A 24,037-nucleotide genomic window follows, 5' to 3' on the forward strand; every position below is an offset into this window, starting at 1 on the left:
TTAAGATTAGGAGGCAGATCTTGCATTCTTTTATTTCTTTACACACCCCCATGATTTCCCTTAAATTATTGTAGTTTTAGTTAGTAAAACAACCTGTTTTCATAGTAATGCTGCATGTGATAAAATAAAAAAGGCAACTAGGTTCACTTATCTTCTGCTTTTCTAGTGTGTCGAAGAAATTTTGGGATACCTAAAATCGTGTTTCAACAGAGAGCCGACAATGGCAACAGTTTGTGTGCAGCAGGTAAGGAGGTAACTATTTTGTGTGTTACTGGGAGGTTAATCCTGATGTCCTGAGGTTATCAGTTGGACACTAAGACTTTGCACATTCTTTTAAGGGAAGTAATGTGAGGAAACTGTAGCCCAGGTGGAGCAAACAGAGCGTGTTTTCTTTAATTTTTCATTGCTTGTTCTGAAACTTGATATTGTCTGAATAATGTAATTTCTTGAGCTGCTTCCAATTCAGAGAACTGTTTTAGCTAATGCTCAGAAAACCACGTTGTTTCCTACCTTGCCAAATATGTTCTGTAGGCAGTTAACTACATTAAAACCAAGGCAAATAAGTCAAAAGAACTGCCTTACTGATGGCTTCCAGTTAAATGTTTGAGTTCAAGTCATCAAAGCTTAATTTTGGTGGGAGGTGAGCATTAGTAGACTATTGAGATGTCACATGGAAATAGCTTAAGTCATGAAAACAGTCATATCTTTTTGGGTGAGGTGTGGATTGTTTTTTTTCCATCTTTTTTCTCTTTTATCCACAGTTTGCAACTTTAACCTTTCCTCTTAAGTCCTTTGGGAAGATGAGGAGTCAACTTGATTTGTTTGTCCCTCCTTTTCCTGAAATGTTAACTTTTTTTTTTTTCCCTTCCAATTTTCTTCTCTAGTTATTGAAAACATTGTTTGGGACAAATCTGGCTTCTCAGTATGATGGCTTGTCTTCAAACCCCAACAAAGCTCAAGGCAAAGCTCAACGCTTAGGTTCTTCGAATTTGAGACCTGGTCTCTATCATTATTGCTTCATGGCACCATACACACATTTTACACAGGCCCTTGCTGATGCTAGTCTGAGGAACATGGTTCAGGCTGAGCAAGAACACGATGCTTCAGGGTAACTTTTTTCCCTTATGATATAATGTTAGCTTGAACTAGAATCTCTTTTTATTGTTTTTCATAAATGCAAGTATCGTAGGGGAGCTAAGTAACTTGAAATTGCAGTATTGTGTGTTATTTCTCCTGTAGACTTAAGAAAAGTAATTTGTCGTGGCAGTGGCATCCTGAATGGAACACTGTATTGATGATCTCTAATGAGTTTTACAAATCAAAGCTAAATTGTTAAAATGGGTATTACGCAAGGTTTTTAAAAAGCATAATAGTTTTAAATGCTTGTATTCAAAACTATTTAGTTTGGTCATTAGAGCAAATGGCCTTAAAAGAAAGGCAAAGGATGGCTAACCAAAGACCAGAAACTTTCTCTGCTACATGTTTGTCCACAAATCTCTGTGGTCTGATAAAAGTGTACTGTAAGTTGTCTGTGTTCTTTCATTTTTACTAAGAATCTTGAAACAGTCAAGTAGACAAAAGTTGGCATTGGTAAAACAATATGCATCTAAGGAGAGTGTGTTTGTACCCCCATTTTTCTTAATGCTAATGGGTTTTTGTTTTTTTTTTATGACAGATGGTTTGATGTGCTGCAAAAAGTTTCTACACAACTGAAAACTAGCATTACCAGTGCAGCAAAACATCGTGCTGATAAGGTACTTGTATCTGTGTACTCCTGAAAGTGCTGTACCTTAGATTTAAAACATTTTGCCTCCTTTAAAACATAATTTGGTTTTGAACCAGAGACGTGTTCAGATGTTAGATTACTTTAAAATCTCTCTATTACAGAATGCTATTCACAATCACATTCGTTTATTTGAACCCCTTGTCATAAAAGCATTGAAACAATATACCACAACAACATCGGTCCAGCTGCAGAGACAAGTTCTAGACTTGCTTGCTCAACTGGTTCAGCTACGAGTTAACTACTGTCTTCTGGATTCAGATCAGGTTGGTACCTCACCACTTGGGGAAACTTGTAGTACTGATATCTCACCCATAGGTTTCATATTTACAGCAAAGATACTTGCAGCAGTCCAATCATTGTACTATAGGTGAAAGCAAAGACTTACAGGAGGGAGAGATTCAAATTCTGCCCTCTTCCCACCGCCAGCCACAGAGAGCTTCACATTTCTGATTTCTCTATTGCATGGAAATTACTTTCTAAGCTTTCCAACAACTATTTAAGAGCTGTTCATCAGATTGAATTATTAAGAATAAGATGATGTGGACAATACAATGTGGTGTTAAAACTTAATTTACAAATAGAAGTACCATCTTTCTGTATTAAGAATATGCATGTTACCTGACTGAGAAGGTTATACTTAACAATATACAGACTATAGGTAAAATGTGGCGTATGTTCATGCAAATTATTCTAAGCTCTAACATCAAGAAGATTCTCAGTATCTTCTGTAACTGTAGGGGGAACACTTCATAAGTGTTAGAATTAACTATATGTGATGATTGATGCCTGTCTTTTGCTCTTTCCAAAATATACACTTTTGTAATTGTCAGAATTATTTCAATGAAAATTAATGTCTCTCTATTTTTTGTATACTTTATTCTCTTTTTAGGTGTTTATTGGATTTGTCCTAAAGCAGTTTGAATACATTGAAGTAGGACAGTTCAGGTATGAAATTAATAAAGATCCTTTGAACACTATGTGTTTAAACTGTCTGGAGCATGTAGTGATTTGTTTTGCTGGTTCTGCCTGAGAAAGGCAGAGTTACCATCTGGACAATGCGCTTGTTGATTCCCTGGTTCCAGTGGCAGCCCTTTCAGATGATACGGGGCTGAAGAAGTCAGGAAGTGTGTGTGTGGTGGGGGGTAGAAATCTTAAGCTATGTTGTTCTGTTTCTCCATTTAGCATTGTAAAACCATTCTTTTGGGACCCTCAACAAGCTATGCTTTCTGGAATCAGCACTTCATCACTAGGTTTCAGTTACTGTAGGGAGAGCTACTTCTTCCTATTGTGGAGTCAGTGTGAATCACTATGCATTCTGATCCCCTCATACGTTTTGTATAGTACCTAATAGATCATGAGCAATGCAATAGAGTTTTTACTGTCAGCTGTTCAGTTTTCTTTCTCACACTTGAGCTTTTATGAACAGATGAGGGGTTTTTTTGGTCTGTGAATCTCCTACAGTAATAATCCAATGTGTTATGTGCATTAGGTAGTGTGTTACAAAACTAGTAACTGTGTGCCAGCACACTGTAATGGTCACAGCTTGAAAGAAATCCCTTGGGGGATAAAAAACCCCAACGTAATAAAGAGCAAGGCACAAAACTTGCAGAAATACTGTATGAAAATAGAACAACGCATTCTTAAAAACAGTGGAAAAAGATTAGTTTTTACTGAATGGAGTTGTGCAATTCAGACTTAACACTTTTCATTTTTTGTTTTCAGGGAGTCTGAGGCAATTATTCCTAATATCTTTTTTTTCCTGGTGTTGCTGTCTTATGAGCGGTATCATTCCAAACAGATAATCGGAATTCCTAAGATCATTCAGCTGTGTGATGGTATTATGGCCAGTGGGAGGAAAGCTGTTACACATGGTAATGAAAAGAAGAAAGCACCAACCCTTGTTAGTAATAGTTCAGGAGTAAAACCAGTATTGAATAATAAGCTATAGAAAACTGTAATCACATTGATTATTCCAGAATACACTGGAATTTGAATTCTTTAATGCATAAGTCTCCTTCAGGAAGCTTATTGTACCCTACTAATGCTGCTACCCTATATTTTGCATAGCACATAATAGCGACAAAGCTTTTATTTGAAACTTTATTAGGTAGTAAGTTTATAACACAGCACCATGCTAAAAGCTTTGATTTTAATTTTTAGTCCCTTTCACTTTCCTTCCACTTTTGGTCTTTAACTAGAAGCATCTTTCTCATAATTTACAGTGATTCTGCTAAGAAATACTTTATAAAAATATCTGTAGTTTAGCTCTATGAGAATGGGCAAATATGTCCATAATATAAATTTTCTACTAGAAATAATAAGATAGACATCATTATGCATGATAATTTTGGTGGGGTTTTATTGCTTTGGGTTTTGTTTCTGTTTTTTTGGGGGGGTTGTGGGCAAAACTTTAATGAACAAAAGCACAGTTTAGTAGCTGAACTGTACAACAAAACACTGCTCAAGAGCGACTTGTCTCATGTTGGAAAACCAAATCTCATTTCAGCAATACCAGCTCTGCAACCCATTGTTCATGATCTCTTTGTGTTAAGAGGAACAAATAAAGCTGATGCTGGAAAAGAGTTGGAAACACAAAAAGAAGTGGTCGTGTCAATGCTGCTGAGACTTATACAGTACCATCAGGTATGAGGGGAAAATGCCCTTGTTTATGGCCTATAAAAGGGTAACCTTGCTGTGCTAAAAATGCTTCAGGCAATTTTAATGACTTCATATACAAAACTTGAATAGCTGGATTCTGTGTGTGATCTTTCCTTATAGAGAGTATGCAAAGTTTTTTTTGGCATAGGGAAGGGTTCTGCACTGCAAATCAGTATTTCAAGTTAAATAACATGTCTGTGGGATTTAATAATCAGGTCATGGTAACAAAGCACTGAAAAGCTCCAGTTAGGATTGTGGTCTTAGTTGTGTCGCAGATTGAATAAACAGAAGATCAGTAGGAAAGTTGAAATAAATTAGGATTCAATGAACTTGAAAGAATGGGGGTAAAATTAGAAGAGAGGACAGAATTAAAAGTATGAAACATGCTGCCCAGAGATGATTTAGGTATTGCTGTACAATACCAGTATTTTCAATTAACACTGTAAAATATGAATTATTTCAGTAAGGTAATGAAACTGGTAGCTAGACAATTATTGACATTTACTACTTTGCCCCAGACCTCGTGGGTCTGGAAAACATGTTTCTGCCTTGTAGGAGTATAGGAATTACTTTCTCAATACACTTTGTTTAGAAGAAAAACATAAAGGTAATTTTAAGAGAAGTGACATGATGAACATGGCATCTTATTGCTTATTCGTGTGCTTAACAGTTTTCCTTCCATCATGTGAAAAAGCATATGCTAATGTAAGCAGTGTATTTTCTGAGAACACTTGGAAAAAAGTACATCTTGTCAAAATAATTTGTTGGGAACTGCATGTTCAGATTGGGGTAATTTTGTGTATCCACATTTTCTTTTGAATGTGTAGTTTTATAATCATAAAATGACTAATATAACTATATGATGACACCCTGTAGACACATGATATGAAATAGTGATTAACTTTGTGTTACATAAGGTACTGCAGTTGCAAGCAGATTCTCTTCTGACACTCTTAACCTATTAAAGACCACCCATGCACTGCTCTTCCCACACCATCCCATTTGTATTTCTTGTTCTGTCCCATTCTGCTGGTGCAGTATGTATAAACCAACCCCTGGGCAGTTCTGTTCTTCCCTAGCTGTGACTGGGGTGTTCTGCAGTCATGTCTCTGTAACTTCTGAGGCTCCAAGAGCTGCAACCTTTAACTTGTTTCTGTTATGACTGTAGCTACCATCCATGGAGCTCCAAAGTCAAGTTATTCAGCCCAGAATCACTTTTATCTCCTCTCTTACGAGAAAGCTTTCAGGGAAGCAAATCATCTGGTCATCTCTTTTTAATTGTCTATGTTTTTGAGTCTGAACTACTTGAATTCTTTTACAAGTGCTCCATCTAACTGGTTTTCTGAACCAGTTTCCTTTGGCCTGTCTGTCCTTGAAAGTGAGGTCTTTCTAACTCTCAAACTAGTAATACATTCAATTACTAGAACTGGTCTTTGCTGTTGGTGTCCTCCATTATATCCTCTCCTATAAACTTTTATATGAAAGTGACATATCCCAGGTGAATGAGCTCCATAAAAATGTCTGTTTTGTTTCCTTGACCAAATTTAAACTTTTTTGAGCTAGAATGAAGAAAAACGTATACATCTAGGAAATGTTCTTTCTCCCATCTTTGTTGAGTATGCAATATGGCGCTTAGATACAGTATCCTATTTGCAGTTGTTTGAGCAGTCTTTTGACAAATCCTTTTTAAAAGGATCAATAAAGTTTTTTTATTTTTATTTTTTAATTTATAGAAGCAATTAGAAAATTCTTAAACAAAAAGGCATAATTAAGAAGAAGCTTTTGACCTGAAAATGGGTTTTAAGTGTGTTGTGTGATTTCTCATGTGGGTTTTCTTTTCTTTTTGGCAAATGGATGAAACAGTAAATATTTTTCCCATGACAGTATTACTCAAATGTTTCCTGTTAGTGTGTGGGTGTTTACTTGCATTCTTTTGGACTTTTCCTCAGGTGCTAGAAATGTTCATCTTGGTATTGCAACAGTGTCATAAAGAAAATGAAGACAAATGGAAAAGACTGTCCCGGCAAATAGCTGACATTATTCTCCCAATGCTTGCAAAACAGCAGGTTATTTTATGCATTTTTTAAATCTATAAACATATAAACCAGTTGTTGTAATCTGTGTATGCATCAATAGTGGCTTTTATATATGAAAAAACAATTACTGCAAGGTAAAGTATTTGAAGTGATGGTCATATTTAAATCATAGAATCATAGAATAGTTAGGGTTGTAAAAGACCTTAAGATCATCTAGTTCCAACCCCACTTCCATGGGCAGAGACACCTCACACTAAACCATGTCACCCAAAGCTCTGTCTAACCCGGCCCTGAACATTGCCAGGGACGAAGCATTCACAACTTCCTTAGGCAGCACGTTCCAGTGCCTCACCACCCTTACAATAAACAACTTCCTCTTTAATATAAACTTCCCCTGTTTAAGTTTGAACCCGTTTACCCCTTGTTCTACCACTACAATCCCTAATGAAGAGTCCTTCCCCAGCATCCTTATAGGCCCCCTTCAGATACTGGAAGGCTGCTATGAGCATGAAGTATGTGCAGTATCTTCAAGGCTGTTTCCATAGGAAGGTCATTCTACTTCTCTTACATATATGATGATATCAGAGCACTTTCTAAATGGTGTGAAGATTCTCCCATGTTTCTACAATGTCAAAATTATTTTTTTGTAATTGCAGTTGGATCTAATTACATTTTTTTTTCTTGATGAAGAGGGTGGAAAGATGTAGTCTGAAACTGCTTTAATAAACCATAGAATCATGGAATAGTTAAGATTGAAAGAGACCTCTAGATATTGTCTTATCCTCAAACCAGGATCTACTGGAGCAGGTTGCTAAGGACCATGTGTAGTCAAGTTGTGACAGGCTCTAAGGATGGAGCCTCTGTAACCTCTCTGTGCATCCTCTTCCAGTGTCTGAGCATCCTTACAGGCAGAAAACAAACAAACTCCCTGTATTTAAATCACATTTCCGGTGTTTTACCTAGTATCTATTGCTTTTCATCCTGATACTGGATACCACTGATAAGATTCTGGCTCGCTCTTGTGTACTTTAGTTGTCTCCTCCTTCCACTTCACCTGGTCATATACTTTTACATGTTGATAAAGATCACCCTGAGCCTTCTCCAGGTTGAACAATGGCAGGTGCCCCTTGTATGACAGATGCTCCAAGCAAATGTAACCATCCATGTGGCTTTCTGCTGGACTCCCTCCAGCATGTGCCTGTGTCTCTTGCTGTCTTTGATACACCTTTCCTGGAGTTAAAAACCACTTACTTCAAGGATAAAAAGTAAAATTAGTGAAATTGTGCCCTTAGTGCTCTTTACCCTATGATGGCAGATGCCCACTCCCATGAGGACATCTCATGGCTGGGGAGAGTAGGCTTTCATAGCTTTACCTTTCATAGCTTTTGGTTGCTCTGAATTTTGTACTTTAAAGGACAGCTTCCTTACACACAGGATGTCATAGAAATGTTGTGTTACACTTACCTTAAGTGGATAGTTACAAATTAGTTTTGTGTTTTTCTTTAACAGATGCATATAGACTCTCATGATGCTCTGGGAGTATTGAACACTTTGTTTGAAATTTTGGCTCCTTCGTCCCTTCGCCCTGTGGACATGCTTTTAAGGAGTATGTTCATTACTCCTAAAACAATGGTAAGCAGTTCCTTCCAGAAGAGAGAATCTGGTGTCTTTCATACAAAACCATAAAGTATGCTTCTTAATTTGCAACATGGTGTTAAAGTGCCAGCCCCAGATTTTAGGAAATAATTGGTTAGAACTAATATGATTTACCAACTGGGAATACTTCATACAGGAATGTTCTGCTTATGCATTATTTGGCTTCATTTTCTATTTTGTTGATCAGGAATGTAGAGAAACATACTGTTGTAGCAAAATCTAGAATACAATTCCACAGGTAAGTCAAATTTTTCTCATACAAGTATTAGTACTGTTTCTGTAGTTGAGAGATTGTTTAACAAAGTGAGCATGAGCTTGACAGTTATCACAAGAATAGCATTTTGGAAGACCTGAACATAAAAGTGCTTGCTCCATTCTCGAAAGTATCTAATTTTATACAACAGTTGATGAAATTGAATACTTTTGAAGTTAAACAACACCACACAGAATGTATTTAAAAAATTGTCTTCTGCACTCTTGTGTTTGTGTTAGGCATCAGTGAGCACTGTCCAGCTATGGATTTCTGGAATTTTGGCTATCCTTAGAGTTTTGATTTCACAGTCGACAGAAGACATCGTTCTCTCCCGTATACAAGAGCTTTCCTTCTCGCCGTATTTGATTTCATGTCAAACAATCAACAGACTGAGACATGGAGAAAATAACATATCCGCACCAGAGGATCACACTGAGGTTAAACAGGCTAAATACCTGCCTGAAGAGACATTTTCTCGGTATGTTGTCTTTTGACTAACTTAAGGGAAAGATTAAGGTTTCAGAGAAATCACAATATTAACTGGGATTGTTTATATCACAATAATAACCCAGATCAAATACGTAATTATTGAAATGCTTGTGATCATCTCTCCATACTTGCAGCATCATATTTGGTTGAGGTCAGCCTGTTCTGTAGCATTTAATTTAGCATCCTATTTAGGATGAATAGACAAAGACTGAGTTTCGTGGGCAAACCTCATCTTATTCTGGAGGGTGTTGCATTGATGGTTTTTCTGTTGATTGTACACATGCTTTTTCAAGGTTTTTATTACAACTGGTTGGCATTCTACTGGAAGATATTGTTACTAAACAATTGAAAGTGGACATGAATGAGCAGCAACATACTTTCTACTGCCAGGAGCTGGGCACGCTGCTTATGTGCTTAATACATATCTTCAAATCAGGTAACACTAAGCATTGCCTTCTGTTGTAGCATGCAGTGGCAGAGTGGGTTTTCAGTTCTGAGACAGTTGTTGAATGTGAGGAGTATGTGTTGCTGAAGATGCTCTACCCTACTCAGTCTAAAGAACCTCCCAAACTTTGTGCTTGTGCATATGGGGCACATTTTTCACATTTCTTGTATGTGGACCAAATGTAACTAGTGACTTTCATCTCTCCTTTTAACCTATTTTCCTAATTTTTTTAATTCTTTCTTTTCTGTGACTGTCCTTTTTGCCTTCTGATTTTCAGCCTGCAGTTGAAATCCAGCAGTATTGGATTACAGTAGTTGGCTGCAATTTAAAAGGTCTTGGCACAAGTCCCTGGTTCTTCATAGACTTCCTTGTAGATATGGGACAAGGGACTCTGCAATCCATAGCTTGTAAAATGGGAGTTACAGTACCTCACTACATAGCACATGGAAATAATTAAAAAGTGCATACAGAATACTGTTGTTGGACATTTAACATAATTCTGTGTTCTACTGTATCCCAAAAACTTCTGATTTCTTTTCAAGATCTTCTTATAGAGTTCAGTTATGAAGCCCTTTCTTGAGGGGAGAGAAACCTCTAAGCTCTGTTCCTGTCATTGCTTCCAGCTGCTTCTTGCAAACATAAGTATCGTAGGTGTAAACTTAAAAGAAGGTTCTGTTAGAAATGTCTTGGGTTCTCTGTAAAAGCTCAAAGCTTCTGCATTGCTTTGATCTAACTTCCAGTAGCTTTATTCCTTGTAGTCTTCAGCAATGGTGACAGGTAGAAAAGTGAACAGGAAACTGACTGAATTGTGTTGTGGCAGCTGTGGTGGATGAGGTTTTCTTTAGACCAGTGAAATCAGAAAATGAATCTGATTGAAGGTGATTGAAAGTGGGGAAGTTCTTCCACAGTGGGAGCTGGGGTACCAGAAAAGGAAGGCTCTGCTAATTCTGCTCTAGCAGCTTCCAAGCTGTACTGTGAGTCTTCCCAGGAGCTATGTGTAAATTTCCATGCAAAATTAAAATTAAATATTAAAATACTCATGCAGAGCACTTGGGATATGTGTCTTGCATGATCTCTAGAAATGAATTTCATGTAAGATCCAAATCAACTCCAAGTAATACTAATAATGTAGTTACCTTACACGGTGTGACAGAGTAGAAGGAAAGTTGTTCAGACACCTGGGCTGTATTTTCATGGTGTAGCATTTTTTTAAGGTTTAGGCTTATGGTTAACTAAGTGTGTGGCTTTTTAGTACTTGTTTTCAGTTAATACCTCTAATTTGTTTCTTTTTAAGTTATCTCCTAACTACAAGTGCAGTTTATAGCAATTTGTGTCTGGGAATATGGATTAAGCTGCTTATAAATAGTGTCATAAACACTATTCTACTTGGATGTTTTGTCTTCTTGCCCATTATAGTTTTCTCAAAATGGGAACATTGCTGACTCCTATGTATTCAACTACAGAAGCTACCAGATTAGAAACCAAGATTTTCAATGTACTGTTTTGAAGTTGGTAGAAATAAAAGGCATGGAGTGAAAAGATGAGCCTGCAGTACCTTTCATGACTGTAGACAGTCAGTAGATGGTGCTATTACTACAGTTACAGGAAAGTGGACTGGTAATAGCACTGTGGAACCCCGAGTAAGTGGAACCCGAGTTTTGCGACTTAGTTATTTTTCTCATTCTTTGCTATTTGCGTAGCATATTTACCAGTCCTGAGGCAGCTTAAACTGGTCCACATGACTGTGCAATTTACAGCTTCATTTTTCTGTATATCTGGCAAGGCAAGCAAACAGCACTACAGTTCTTCATTATTCTGATTACCTCTTGCTTTCTAACTGGTTCTGAATAAACTTTTTTCCCTCTGGTCTCATCTTCTCATAGAAGCTCAAAAGGTTCTGTGTCTTTAGACAACTTTAAGTTTGTCCATCTTCCTTTTACCCACCCTTCCTTTGGCATATGAATACAAAATCAGCAAGTCAGAAAGCAAAATGTAGCTTTTGTGCTGAATATTCAGTGTGCAGGGCAGTGACTTTCTCCACGTAAAAGCATTTACTGTTTTCACTTTGGAAATTGGATAGAAGGGTATCAGTTTAGTTTCAGTTAAATGTATTTGGGAAGCCATCATCTGAAGTTGGATATGTGTAAGTGACCTTCCTCAGCATATAGAATAGGAGTTACAGGATGGTTCTGAATTAGAACTTTTATGTTTTACTTTATAAACAACACAAAAAACCAACCCAGAAGCCCTGGTCTATGATCAGTAATTTAAAATTTGGTAAATGCTTTCATGTATAAGAAACTTTTTTTAGTATATGACAGAAAAAGAGGTGAGAAGCTTCATTACAATTCTAGTCTATGTAAAGCATTATTTATCGAGTCTGGAAGTTGGTCATAACTGGTTTACACACTGCTCTTGGGCAAACTCCATGACTTGCCTTAGATTTGTAAAACCGCTTAGGATATGCATTTCTTCCAGGAATGACAGTGGCTTATGACACAAGATTTTTATTCTCGGGTTGCTTTGAATAATTTTAGAACTTCAGAACACAGACTAGAGCACAGTTACTCTAACATGCTTGTATTGTTTTCAGGGATGTTTAGAAGAATTACAGCTGCAGCCACCAGACTTTTTACAGGAGATGGATCTGATGGTAGCTTCTATACCCTTGAAAGTTTGAGTGACCTTGTCCAGTCCATGATTCCCACACATCCTTCTTTAGTTCTCCTCTGGTGTCAAATCCTGCTGCTTGTCAATTATACCAACTACAACTGGTGGTCAGAAGTGCATCAAACCCCAAAGTAAGACTTGATTTTGATCCCTAGTAGTAGTAGTGTGTCATATTTGATAAAATTACATTAAAACAGTCTAAGATTTTACTGCTAACCCTGCCAGCCCTTTGAATAGTACTATTTGGATTCTGAAATAGATCTGCATTTACTTTACATGTATCCCTATTGTCTGTTCCAATATCAGTATGTCTTTCCAACTAAGGAAATGTGTTCTGCACTTGGTTGTACTCAAAAGAACTGCTAGGTAATTTGTCTACTTTTAAGGCAAGAAAATGTCATCTGAGTACTGCTTTTAATTAAAATTGTTGAAATAACTATGGCAAAATATTCAGTATTTCATATTTCAGTGGAGACTTTGTATTTCACCTTCTAGCAAATAACCAGCTAGTGCGGATGATATACACTGTTGTGTTTATGAAAATACAATCTAATCAGTATAACTATAGTTATAGTTATATCTGTTCTCAGTGGGGCTGTTCTCAATTCTATCAAAATATAGTATCAGTACCAGCACCATCCTGATTCGTTAGCATCAAGCATGGTAGTAACCTCAGTGTTAGTTGTCTGAAATGTGGAGGTACAGTCTAAAGAAAGTGTTCTTTTGGCCTGAAGTTAGTTCATTTGTCAGGCATTGGAATGATTTGTCCTCTGGGGTTAAGGACAGCCCTATGTGGGTGGGTATCCCTCTGTGTTAACTGTAGAGGGAGATTAACAGCTGATTAGAGAGACATTTCTGATACTTGTGCAGTGAATGTTAGGGAGGCCCGGTCATGCTCTAGGAGTGAATCAGTGCTTGCCCAAATGTTACATTTTTGCCTCAGTTCAACTTCATGATATGAAACAATATTATTCTAATTTGAGGAAACATGGAATTACCAGGTTTATGAGCAAAGCAGGACAACTAAAATGGCTGTTGTTCTATTTATTGCAGTTATCTTCTTTGATTTGCCAATATTGCCTCTATTTTTTTCTTGCTTGGGCATCACTGTCAATCTGACACTAAGGACTAAGTGCTCAAGAGCACTGGTTTGGCTTGAGAAGAAAATACATTATTAGGTTGTCATCTTACCAGGGATACAATAACCCATGTTTTTCTTTTAAATAACTTTAGTTCTTCAGGTATTCTTCACACTGTCCAAGGCAGTAATAAACACAGGATAAAAAAAGTGGTGCTGCAGTTGTTAGGAAGTAAACAGCTGATGGAAAGCAAAAGTGTCTACTTCAAAGCAGTTTCATGTTTGAATGAAGTTTGTAAGAAAAGAAATACTATGTAAAGACATTGGTAGGGTATTCCAAGCAATTTGATTGATAAGGTTTCAGTAGCCACAGTAATAAAGTGTAGTCATAAAATAGTAACAAAATATAATGCGCTTCTTTCAGGAGACACAGTCTTTCTACTACTAAATTGCTTAGCCCTCACATATCTGGAGACAGTGATGAATCAGATTCAGAATCTAAACGTGGCATGTGCAACCGAGAGATAGTCAGAAGAGGAGCACTCATTCTTTTCTGTGACTATGTTGTAAGTTTTGAATTATGAATTTCATACTTAGTTTTATCGTGCTGACAGTCTTTTATTGCTGATGTGCATGCATTAAGTGCATCTGTCTGGTTTATTAGTGAAAAATAAAGACTTGTGAAATACTCTGTTTTCAGGTGGTGCTTCTGTAAGCTTAGTAATGACTTTGGCATTTTATTTCTATTCTAAACTGAGAATACTTTTGGGTTATAAGGGATACCTGGTAGGTAATAGAATTATCTGCTGAGTATCACTTGGGTGGCATGGTTTAGTGTGAGGTTTCCCTGCCCATGGCAGGGGGGGTTGGAACTGGATGATCTAAAGGTCCTTTCCAACCCAAACTATTCTATGCTTCTATGATCATTGCTTACTTGGGAAATGCTGGGAGTAGCGTTGGACTTCCCAGCATCTGTAGCAGTGTCTAGGAGAAAACAGGTTTCTGTCTATACCTTAAGAGGAGAGGTTTTACCCTGACACTGAAGAAGCACTTCAAGTACTAATGGATGATCAGTCCCCAAAGTCAGCCTACAGGTAGCTCAAAACCCCTCCAAAACCTCTTAACTGGGTGTCAGCATCACTTAGCTAGCTCTACAGATCTTTTCATGTTGTATTGCACTGTTTATTGATATACAGATAGCCTCCATAGGTTTAATATTCATTATCAACAGGTCTCTTTGGATTTACTTCCCAGAAATTATTCATACTGTGTTTAAAGCCAGTAGTAATAAGTCTTTAAAATGAAGCCGAAACAGATATCACATTTTACAACATGACTGTGTGTGCACATGTTTATTTCAAACAGCATTTCATTAAAAGTAGCATCTTTGAATTGACCTTATCAATTCACTTTTCTAACCTAAACTTTTAGTGTCTTAAGCCTAAATTTGCACATTCATTATGAGTTACTTAATTTGCAACAAGATCAAAAGCATTTGGGAAAATTGTCATGTAAAAATAATGATGGCCAGGTTGGACAGGGCTTTGAGCATCCTAGTCTTGTGGAGGGTGTCCCTGCCCATAGCAGGGAGTTGGGACTAGATGGTCATAGAATCATTTAGGTTGGAAAAGATCTTGCAAGATCATCAAGTCCAGATCTTTAAGGCCCCTTCCAACCCAAACCATTCTATGATATCAATATTTTAGAATAGCCATCAGAATTATATATGAAAAAATGTACATTGTGTCTGATAAAACTTTTTAGTAATTATATGCTTAATATGGGTATTACTGGAATCAGATTTTAATTTTTTTCCCCTTTAGTGTCAAAACCTACATGATTCAGAACACTTGACCTGGCTTATTGTGAATCATGTTCAAGACTTGATTAATCTGTCCCATGAGCCTCCAGTACAAGACTTTATTAGTGCTGTTCACAGGAACTCAGCAGCTAGTGGTCTCTTCATCCAGGCCATTCAATCACGATGTGAGAATCTTGCAGCTGTAAGTTTAACTCTTTGCCTTTAAAGAATAGAGTGACTTATATTTAGCATATGTTTAACTGATAAGTATGCAAATCCTGACATTTCTGGGTCATTTATCAACTTCCAAATTTATTTTTAAAGTTACTTCATTAAAAATGCCAACCTCAAACCTTATAATGCGCTAGCAACCATAGCATCAGGTGTGTTCCATCTATCAAATCTATGATTTCAACTAGAGTTGATTATACTGATCAAAACTATAACTTTCATGTTTGAATTCAGTACCTTGTAAGGCATAAGTAACAAACTACTAACTACAGATGCAGGACAGGAACCAGCCCACCTTCATAGGCCCTAACAACATGAAAATGGTTTACAAGCTCATTCCTTCCCCGTTGATCTGCCCCACAAGTCATAGCCTCTTGATGAAGGAAATACTGCTTCATAAATGCAGTATTGTTTCTGGTGATTATTTTAGTCTTTAAATTAAAAGTGGGAAAGACTTTATAGGGGTGTAAGGTTGTATGCATCCCTATTAATCTTTGGAACACACTGTTATTTGCTGGACTTCCTCTAGAGCTAATGGTGGGAGATGCTACCATGCCCTGAGTAGCCTGGTGATGTTTCCTGTCTCTTCCCATTGTCTGTGCAAATCTGGTGCAACCACATTAGTGCTTTAGGCATGTGAGTGAAACACTTTAAAGTTAGGTGAGATGAATCTGAGATTCAATGTCTGAGAGCTGGTAGAATGAGCTAAACTAAATATGTTTGAATGGAAGGTTTAGTGATTCTATGAAATGTTTGGTGATACCAGAAAAGTCAGTAAGATATTAAAATAGCTGATATTTACAGTCTGCTCTAAACCAAGGTTGGTTCCACTAGTCAAACTAGCTTGTCTCTGTCCCTTTACATTACTGGTGCTGAGTTGGTGCTCATGTTTCAGAAAATAAATCTTTGTACCCCTTTTGAATCCTGAGCAGCTATTGTGTTGCTGTTCTTATGATTTAACCATGTGCCCAAAAAATCCCTAGTGCTTATCTGGGTTTCTATACTATCTCTTGTCTTCACTATGCTCACGTTCCTGTATTCTTCCAACAAGAGTTCAAGCTGCTCACTGTTCTTGAGGGTTTCTCCAATTCCACTTAAGTCTCTCTAGCTTTTTTCCCCTAAGTTTTGCTCCCTATGTTTTGCTTACTTTTTGGAAGAGTAAGCTTTTGCAGTTAAACATCAAAAAACTTAGTGTTCACATTGAATAACCCAGTAACTCAAACATGTTCTTATCTGGAAGATTATATTGATCAGCTAGTTGTCTGCTACAGTTTTTTCTAAATGCCTTTCCCTTTAGCCTTTGTATTGCAATTGATCACTTCCTTATGTCTGTTTTTCTGTTTTGTTTCAACATCTAGCCCACAACTCTGAAGAAGACTTTACAGTGCTTAGAGGGAATACATCTCAGCCAGTCTGGGGCCGTCTTAACATTATATGTTGATAAGCTTCTGTGTACTCCATTCCGTGTGCTTGCTCGCATGGTTGACACACTGGCTTGCCGTCGGGTAGAGATGCTTTTGGCTGCAACTTTACAGGTAAAGATAAACATGTGAATTTGTAGATAAGATTGGGCAGTGCTAGAAATATAAGCAAGTGTAATGATTCAAGGTACATCAAGATATGATGATGTTAAAGTGATTTTGTTGGAGAAGAAATTTATTTAGCATATAGGTTCATGAACGTTTGTTTCCCTTCATCTGCCTTCATAGTTTTCGAAATCTGTTCAAGGAATCTGTGGGTATTTTACTTATTTCTGTATATAATTCTTGTGACTCTTTCCTATAGAACAGCATTACTCAGTTGCCAGTTGAAGAACTGGATAGAATTCAGGAATACCTTCAAAACAGTGGATTAGCAACAAGGTAAGTAATACCAATATGTGTTAAAATGCTAGACTAAGAAATATTCTAATACTAATTGAGTTAACTCTTTTTTCCTACATTTGGGTGTCAAATATAAAATAATTGGTCCATTTTGGAGATAAAACAGGAGTAAAATCTCTCAGGAGATACAGACATGTTTTGGTACAAGGGTAGTTGTGTTTGGCTGAGTTGAATTTGCAGTATTACTTCAGAAGTAAGCCCAAGCTAAAGGCTTGAAGGCACCAGGTTGTCTTTCTGCATCCCAGTGAATGTTTAACTTTTAAGAAAGAACAGTTCCTTGAGGAAAAAAAATACATTACCGAAAACAACTTATATTTTCCTCAGACTTTTGCCGGATTTTGTCCAAGCTGGGTGGGCTGTTTTTTTTGTTTGCTTGTTTTGGTTTTTTTTTCCATACAACTGTGTTAAAGTTTTTAACTGTTCAGTCTCCCACCTGTTTAACTGCTGTTACAAAAAGGAGCAAATTCCATTATTTTTAAAACTTTTATTTACTGTTGGAAAAAGCTTTATTTATTCTTAGTCCCCTTGATATCATTGCTGTTTGAGGTTAATATCTGTTGCCTGAAATAACAAGTAAAGGAAAAGAATCTAAAGTCGAAGACTGCAGTAGATTGAAAGTAATGGGCATTCCTAGCTAACATTTGATAGGTCTTGGAACGTATTTGTCTTCAGTCAAATAATCTGTACACTACCTTTTATTCTTCTTACTTGTTAAAAAGATTTACTGTATAATGAAAACCTCAATTTGCTTTTTATGCTTAAGCGTGTACAAACTTTAAGTCTTTGTAGCTGATGATGCCGAGTTTATTTCTTGGCTACTGATAGCTGTCATATGATGTAGTTCTGCATCATATGACGACACATATCCAACAAAGAACTTCAGATCCTCCTGTTTTCCTTTACCAGGATTAGAGTTGGCTCACTGGATATCTTTCTAATTTTAAATCATTTACAAAACTGAGTAAGTTAGCTCTCTGCTGATGTGTTCTTCTATTTTCAGACATCAAAGGCTTTACTCGCTCTTGGATAGGTTTCGTCTTATGGTAGCACCAGGCACAACTAGTCCTTCACCTCTGGTTACCTCACACCCACTAGATGGAGAAGACCAACCAGCTTTAGAGAATGTAATTCTAGACAAAGTAAGGTTATGTTTAGAAAGACTGGCTAAAAGTGCCTTGGCTGTAAACAAGCTTTGCTAATTACAAAATACTTAAATACAGCTTATTTTTACTGTGCCGTTAATGCTCTCAGAATTGTCAATGAAACCCAAATATAGATCAGTGAATGATTTCATATGTTTTGGCTGACTGTTGAACTTAATATGAATAATTAGTGCATGCATAGATGTTTATGTTGACAGTGCTGTGAAAAACTGTCAAGTCTTGGTTTTTTGCATAATTTTGATGGAAGGATTTGTATAAGGTTCAGTAGAGACTGACATATACCCTTGGTATTTGCTGCAGTGATAGATTTTATTAATTTGATCAAAACTGTTGGTTGCTCCTTAGATATTAAGCATTACTTCTCAGTTTCCACTTCTCAGCTTTACATTACTTCCAGAGAACAATCATGACTACTTAACTGCTTCTCTCTTTTGTGGGGCCTGTATCTTCCTTTTTTTCTGGTTGTCCCATGGCACAGATAATTTCTCTTTTTCATTCCTTCATGTTCTACTGTGATATACAGTAATAGGAAACGTATGTAACTTTGTCCTCAAATTAACCAAAAAAATCTCCTTTCTCTATAACTGTAAATGCTGCACAAAGGAAGTAGGTTTTGTATGTTTCCTATACAACCCCTACATAGGCCATAAAACCATAACTACCTCAGATTGGAAGGGATGCATAGGGATCATCCAGTCCAACTCCCTGTTCCTTGCAGGGCTACCTAAAACTAAACCATATAACTGAGAGCATTGTCCAGATGCTCCTCAACCTCCAGCAGGCATCACCAAATTCAGGGTTATGAGAAGGAAACCACAGAAAACTGGTAACTGAGCCTTTTTATATTCCTTAGTTAAATCAGTTAACTAATTAACTAATTCTTGTGTACTCATCACTGATAATTTAAGGAGTAAATTTGCAGTGATGTGTGATGGTCTTCCTTTATTTCAGTGAGTTTTAAAAGATAGATGTTATCTTCATCTCTCATATATTTGAATCTGAGTACTTTTCCTTGGATTCTTTGCTATTACCGGTATGTGTGTGTGACTATGGAGTATTTCAATTTTTTTCCTAGGTAATCTCCTCAACTTTAGGATCCTAATGCATACACCTGTGCTATATGTTAAGCTTATTTTTTGTTGTTTTCTGTCCAGACTCTTACAGAAATAGACCACTTGCCAGTGAACATCCATCAGTCTAGTTTAAGATGGTCCATTTGCCAATTGTCTGTTCATTAATGTCTTTGACATTAATGTGGCCTAGTGGTCTCTTAAATGGGCCGTGATTCAGTGCCAGTGAGCAGTTCTCCCCCTGCCCCTATAAACTGTTAATTATTTTCTGAAAACAAATATGTAATAAATTTCTTTAATTATTGAAGGACTGGTATGTGTCACTGGTGAGGTCGCAGTGTTGTGTCAAGTCTGACTCGGCACTACTAGAAGGCGCAGAACTGGTACATAGGATTCCTCAGCCTGATCTGAACTCCTTTATGACCAGCAAGGTAATTTCTTTATCAGATGAAACACAGTCAGATGAAGAGGATGCAATTACTTTTAATGTTCTTCATTGATAATATTAATAGATTATGTTCTTAAATGTAAACACTTCCAGTGTATCTAATACCGGTAGTTCAGTCCTTGAATTTCACTTCATTTTGGAAACTAAAATAGTAGATATGTTTTGTTTCTGTGTCTAGCAGTGCTGCTCATAGTAACTTTCTAGTAGCACGCGTTGGGTGTGTCAGTGGAAGTGAAAGTTAGTGTATTACAATCACAAACATCCAGTTCTACCATTTTATATAATCTTATTTTGCCATACAGTCTCTTACAAGAGCAGATGGTTCTGTAACCTTTTACCTACCTGTGCTAGATGACTTGCAATATGAAGGTAACAGGCCACAGATAGTAATCTGGTGTAAAGGACAACTTGCATTATTACTTTGTTTTTTAGTAATTTATTTTGTTCAAATTCTCTGCATTACACTTGCTACTGGTATACAGAAATAATAATGGGAAACTGTTTAGAAACATTATTTGTTTGAAAACTTACTAGTTGGAAGATTCTTTGTATATAGGTCATCTTTAAGCTTATTCACATACTTAAATAAAATTAAATTAAAATTTGGAATAAGCATAGAGTTTTCTTTCCAGAACAATAGTGTTTGGAATTTAAATGTAGAACAAATATGACTTTAATTATGAAATTGTTACACCACATTAGAGCAGAGGTCATAATAACAAGTTAATTAATAAACTGTTAATTTACCAGCATATTAGTATGCCAAAATAGTACTGTTGTATACTTAGCTTCTCTTTAAAAGCAATTTCTTTACTTTTTATTTACTATTTGACTTCAGGAATTCAACCTAAGCTTGTTGGCACCTTGTTTAAGTGTTGGCATGAATGAAATCTCAAGAGACCAAAAGAGCAGCTTCTTTGAAACAGCTCGGAGGGTAACTCTGGATCATGTGTCTACCACTGTACAGAACCTTCCAGCCAACCACCAGGTTTTTCAGCCACTATTGCCAACTGAGCCATCAGCCTACTGGAAAAAACTAAGTGATATCTTTGGTAATAGAAATAACAGTCTTTTTAAGTTTATTCTCTCCTCTGCAAAGGTACTTTACCGATGTCTTGTGAATACATGAACTTATTATTTTTTAAAAAATCAAGATATTTGCATTAAAGTGCTTAGGAAATAAGTCTGAAAAATATTTATTGAGGGGAAAAAACCCTCAAACTGCTAGATTTCATGCAGTCTTATTTTATAGGAGATGAGGCGATGTATCAGTCTATGATGACACTTTGTCGTGCACTGGCTCAGTATTTGTTGTTACTCTCAAAACTACCAGCTGGTCTCCGTGTTCCTCCTGACAAAGAGGACGATATCCTGAAATTCGTAGTGATGTCAGTAGAGGTAAGAAACTACAGCATAATTAAGGTGTCATGAAATGTTGGGAGCGGGAACAACTTTGACTTACACTGGTCACCATTAAGTAACATTTGATCTGGGCAACTTTCTTGTCTTAAGTGTAGAAATTTCTTCTAGCGCTAGTAAATCAGATGGACTTTCAGGACAAGGGTAGCTGTTGACAAGAAGTTGATTGACTGATGGGATGATCTTGGCATTTGGGAGAGTGGCCCTGCACTGATCTGTGGGAGACTGAATAAACAGTGTATAATGCTCATCTTTTTTTTTTTTTTGTACTTAAATTCTGTTCTCTCAGGAAAACAAATCAGTTCAACTTGCTAATAAAACTCTACATATTGTTGAGTAAAAACCACCATCAAACACCTTTAGTTGTAAGTTCTCTTGTGACAATTTGCTGTTAATGGGAAATTTTTATTTTTGCCCAGGCACTTTCATGGCGTTTAATGCATGACCAGATTCCATTAAGTGTAGATCTTCAAGCTGCTCTGGATTGTTGCTGTCTGACATTACAGCAACTCAGCCTCTGGAATTTATTGGCTTCTGCAGCAAATGTGACATACGCTTGCTCCTTAATTAATTGCATTAGATTTATCGTAGAAGCAGGTGAGTCCTATTTAAACAGCTATGAAAAAATTTTCTTAATAAATTGTCAGTCATCACTGATGAAATTCCAGGTGTCTGAAATATTCCTTCTGAGTCCTTTTAAATTATTTTGTTGACAGATTTATTTTTACTACTTTTAATTGCTCATTTAAAACTTTGTGTTTACTGTTGAACTTGGCAGATGCCTTGGAGATGTTAAATACTTGACTCTTATGTGGCTTTGAGGAGAAAAAGGGAATATGAGAGATGTAATGGCTGTATCTTTTCAATATTTTTGTCTTAATTTAGTTGCTGTTGAACCTGGCAATCAACTTCTTAGTCCTGAAAGAAAGAAGAATACTTCAAAAGGCTTAAGTGAGGGTGAAGTTGATTCAAACGCACAGAGTAAGTAAATGGTGATTTTTTCACTGTTGCCTTAAACTTGTACTGTAGAAATACTTGTAGATACCCTTTCTATTATTATTTTTTCAACAAGATTTCATCTAAAACCTTATTTTTATTTGATGTTTATTAACTATGCGCTGATGTATTTTTAACAGGTACAGTTGTTTTTTTCTTGAGAGTTAAATATTACTGCAGATTTTTCTTGGGGGTGAGGGGGTCTGCTATCTCTGCAGCCATGCTGCATGCTTTTTAATGTGGGATTATTTTTATACGGGAGAGGAAATAGTAACAGTTCTACTTCTGAAGAATGGCAGATTCATTATCTGCCCTTCTACAGTATGAGAGCAATATGTTGAGGTGAAGGTCAAGTGTAGTCCATGAGTATGGAATCCAGCTGTACTGGTGCAGTAAGATACCACATCTGTCTACAGAAATTACCTGTCAAATTTAGCATAGAGCTAGCTATGAGATTGTCATCTAAAAAAATACGAGTTTGGTCGCTTTAAATTCTCACAAGTGCTCTGTTCAGTGTGGCCTGTTCTTGCTGGGGTTAGTGAGTCAGCAGCTTTGCTGGCAGATCTCAGGTGCCAGTAATCTCCAGCACTGAGACTGTTGCTGTGAGGGTGGTAGCAGTACTCTTCAACTAGCTGAAATACTGTAGAATATTTCTTTGCATGCATTCTTATTGTGGTTTTGTCCTTTTTAGTCGACATACTGAAGTCATTAAGCATTTCTGGTTTTCTGTATATTTTTTAATTATGCGTCTTTTGAAAGATTCATAAAACAGATTTCTTTTTCTCCCAACAAAGAAACCAAACACATTACTGCAGCTTGTGAAATGGTAGCTGAGATGGTGGAATGTTTGCAGACTGTCCTGGCACTGGGACACAAAAGAAACAGCAGTATCCCAGCATTCCTTACTCCTGTCCTCAAGAACATCATCATCAGTTTAGCAAGGCTGCCTCTAGTGAACAGTTACACAAGAGTACCTCCTTTGGTATGTTTATTATGCTTTGTTTTCAGGAATTTAAAAGTTGTTCAGTAACTTCTTGAAAATCACACACAGTGCTGCATCTTAAGTTTTATGTCAGTAGGACTTCAACCTTTAGTTAGTTTAATCAGCCAATTTGTCATCTTAAACTCTGAGTAGCAAAACATTGTAAAGATAGCATAGGAGTTCACTTTGGAAAGGAGCGTTGTCACTCCTTGTGTTCATATGTGAAGGAACATCCTGGTGGTAGTTTAAGAAAGGAAGAGCAAGCAGTGACCTGGGGCTAATATTTCCTTCTTCTCAGTGGGATTGTTTACCCTGGAAAGAGTGCGAAATCTACACTGCTGCTTTCTTTATGCCACATGAATTGCCAAATTCACATTTTATCATGCAATGATGCAATGGTGCTGAGGTGTCTGGAGTAGTATCTGAACTCACTCAGGTATTTGTATGTGGTGCCATACTATGGTGTGCCATACGATTGTATGCCATGCAAATACTTTTGGGTTATATAGTACGATGCTTTCCTAACTCATCTTGGACAATGAATTTCAACTTTTTGGTCAGTGTAATATGGATTCAAGAATATCTCATGATTACCTCCATATGTGGTTAGTACTGTGAAATGACCTTGTTTTGATAGTTCAAAACCATGATCAGAATCATTTCTAGATACTTATAAGGTAGAACAAAAGGGATTTTCGTGGTGTGTGCAAGGCCATTTCTTTGGCCTTTCTCTGTTTCTCTCCACTCTGTTTTTGAGGGAATGTTATAAAAATACTAATTGTTGTGACTGGGACTTTATTGCCCCTTCTTGGATGTATCTGTGTGCTTTTTTCAGGCATAAATAGCGTGTGAACTCTTTTCCCTGAATTATCTTTTCAGCATCACTTCTGCGCAATCAAGAAGTCACCTGGCACTTAAGTTCCTGTCATATTTCAGCTTAGAATTTACTTGTCATATATTTCAGTTTAGAATT

At 36.8% G+C, this 24,037-nt stretch overlaps 1 protein-coding gene across 2 annotated transcripts in view; it reads left to right on the forward strand.

Moving 5' to 3' along the window:
- The window catches only part of HTT (huntingtin), an 81,217-nt gene that overhangs the window by 42,121 nt on the left and 15,059 nt on the right, over positions 1-24,037 (forward strand). For both annotated transcript variants that reach the window (XM_057426811.1, XM_057426812.1), the window contains 23 exons: positions 167-244; positions 885-1,108; positions 1,676-1,754; positions 1,888-2,049; positions 2,676-2,731; positions 3,509-3,657; positions 4,293-4,429; positions 6,394-6,510; positions 7,990-8,112; positions 8,629-8,867; positions 9,172-9,314; positions 11,917-12,124; positions 13,496-13,637; positions 14,895-15,074; positions 16,462-16,638; positions 16,889-16,965; positions 17,987-18,125; positions 19,528-19,650; positions 20,506-20,719; positions 20,920-21,065; positions 21,506-21,683; positions 21,972-22,067; positions 22,877-23,064. In XM_057426811.1, the coding sequence (XP_057282794.1) occupies positions 167-244; positions 885-1,108; positions 1,676-1,754; positions 1,888-2,049; positions 2,676-2,731; positions 3,509-3,657; positions 4,293-4,429; positions 6,394-6,510; positions 7,990-8,112; positions 8,629-8,867; positions 9,172-9,314; positions 11,917-12,124; positions 13,496-13,637; positions 14,895-15,074; positions 16,462-16,638; positions 16,889-16,965; positions 17,987-18,125; positions 19,528-19,650; positions 20,506-20,719; positions 20,920-21,065; positions 21,506-21,683; positions 21,972-22,067; positions 22,877-23,064 (3,375 nt within the window). The remainder of the gene's footprint in view (positions 1-166; positions 245-884; positions 1,109-1,675; positions 1,755-1,887; positions 2,050-2,675; positions 2,732-3,508; positions 3,658-4,292; positions 4,430-6,393; positions 6,511-7,989; positions 8,113-8,628; positions 8,868-9,171; positions 9,315-11,916; positions 12,125-13,495; positions 13,638-14,894; positions 15,075-16,461; positions 16,639-16,888; positions 16,966-17,986; positions 18,126-19,527; positions 19,651-20,505; positions 20,720-20,919; positions 21,066-21,505; positions 21,684-21,971; positions 22,068-22,876; positions 23,065-24,037) is intronic.

The sequence above is a fragment of the Pezoporus wallicus genome, unplaced genomic scaffold, assembly GCF_028554395.1.
Source record: "Pezoporus wallicus isolate ANWC-B61680 ecotype Strahan unplaced genomic scaffold, APGP_CSIRO_Pwel_v1 scaffold_13239, whole genome shotgun sequence".
Lineage (NCBI taxonomy): Eukaryota > Metazoa > Chordata > Aves > Psittaciformes > Psittacidae > Pezoporus > Pezoporus wallicus.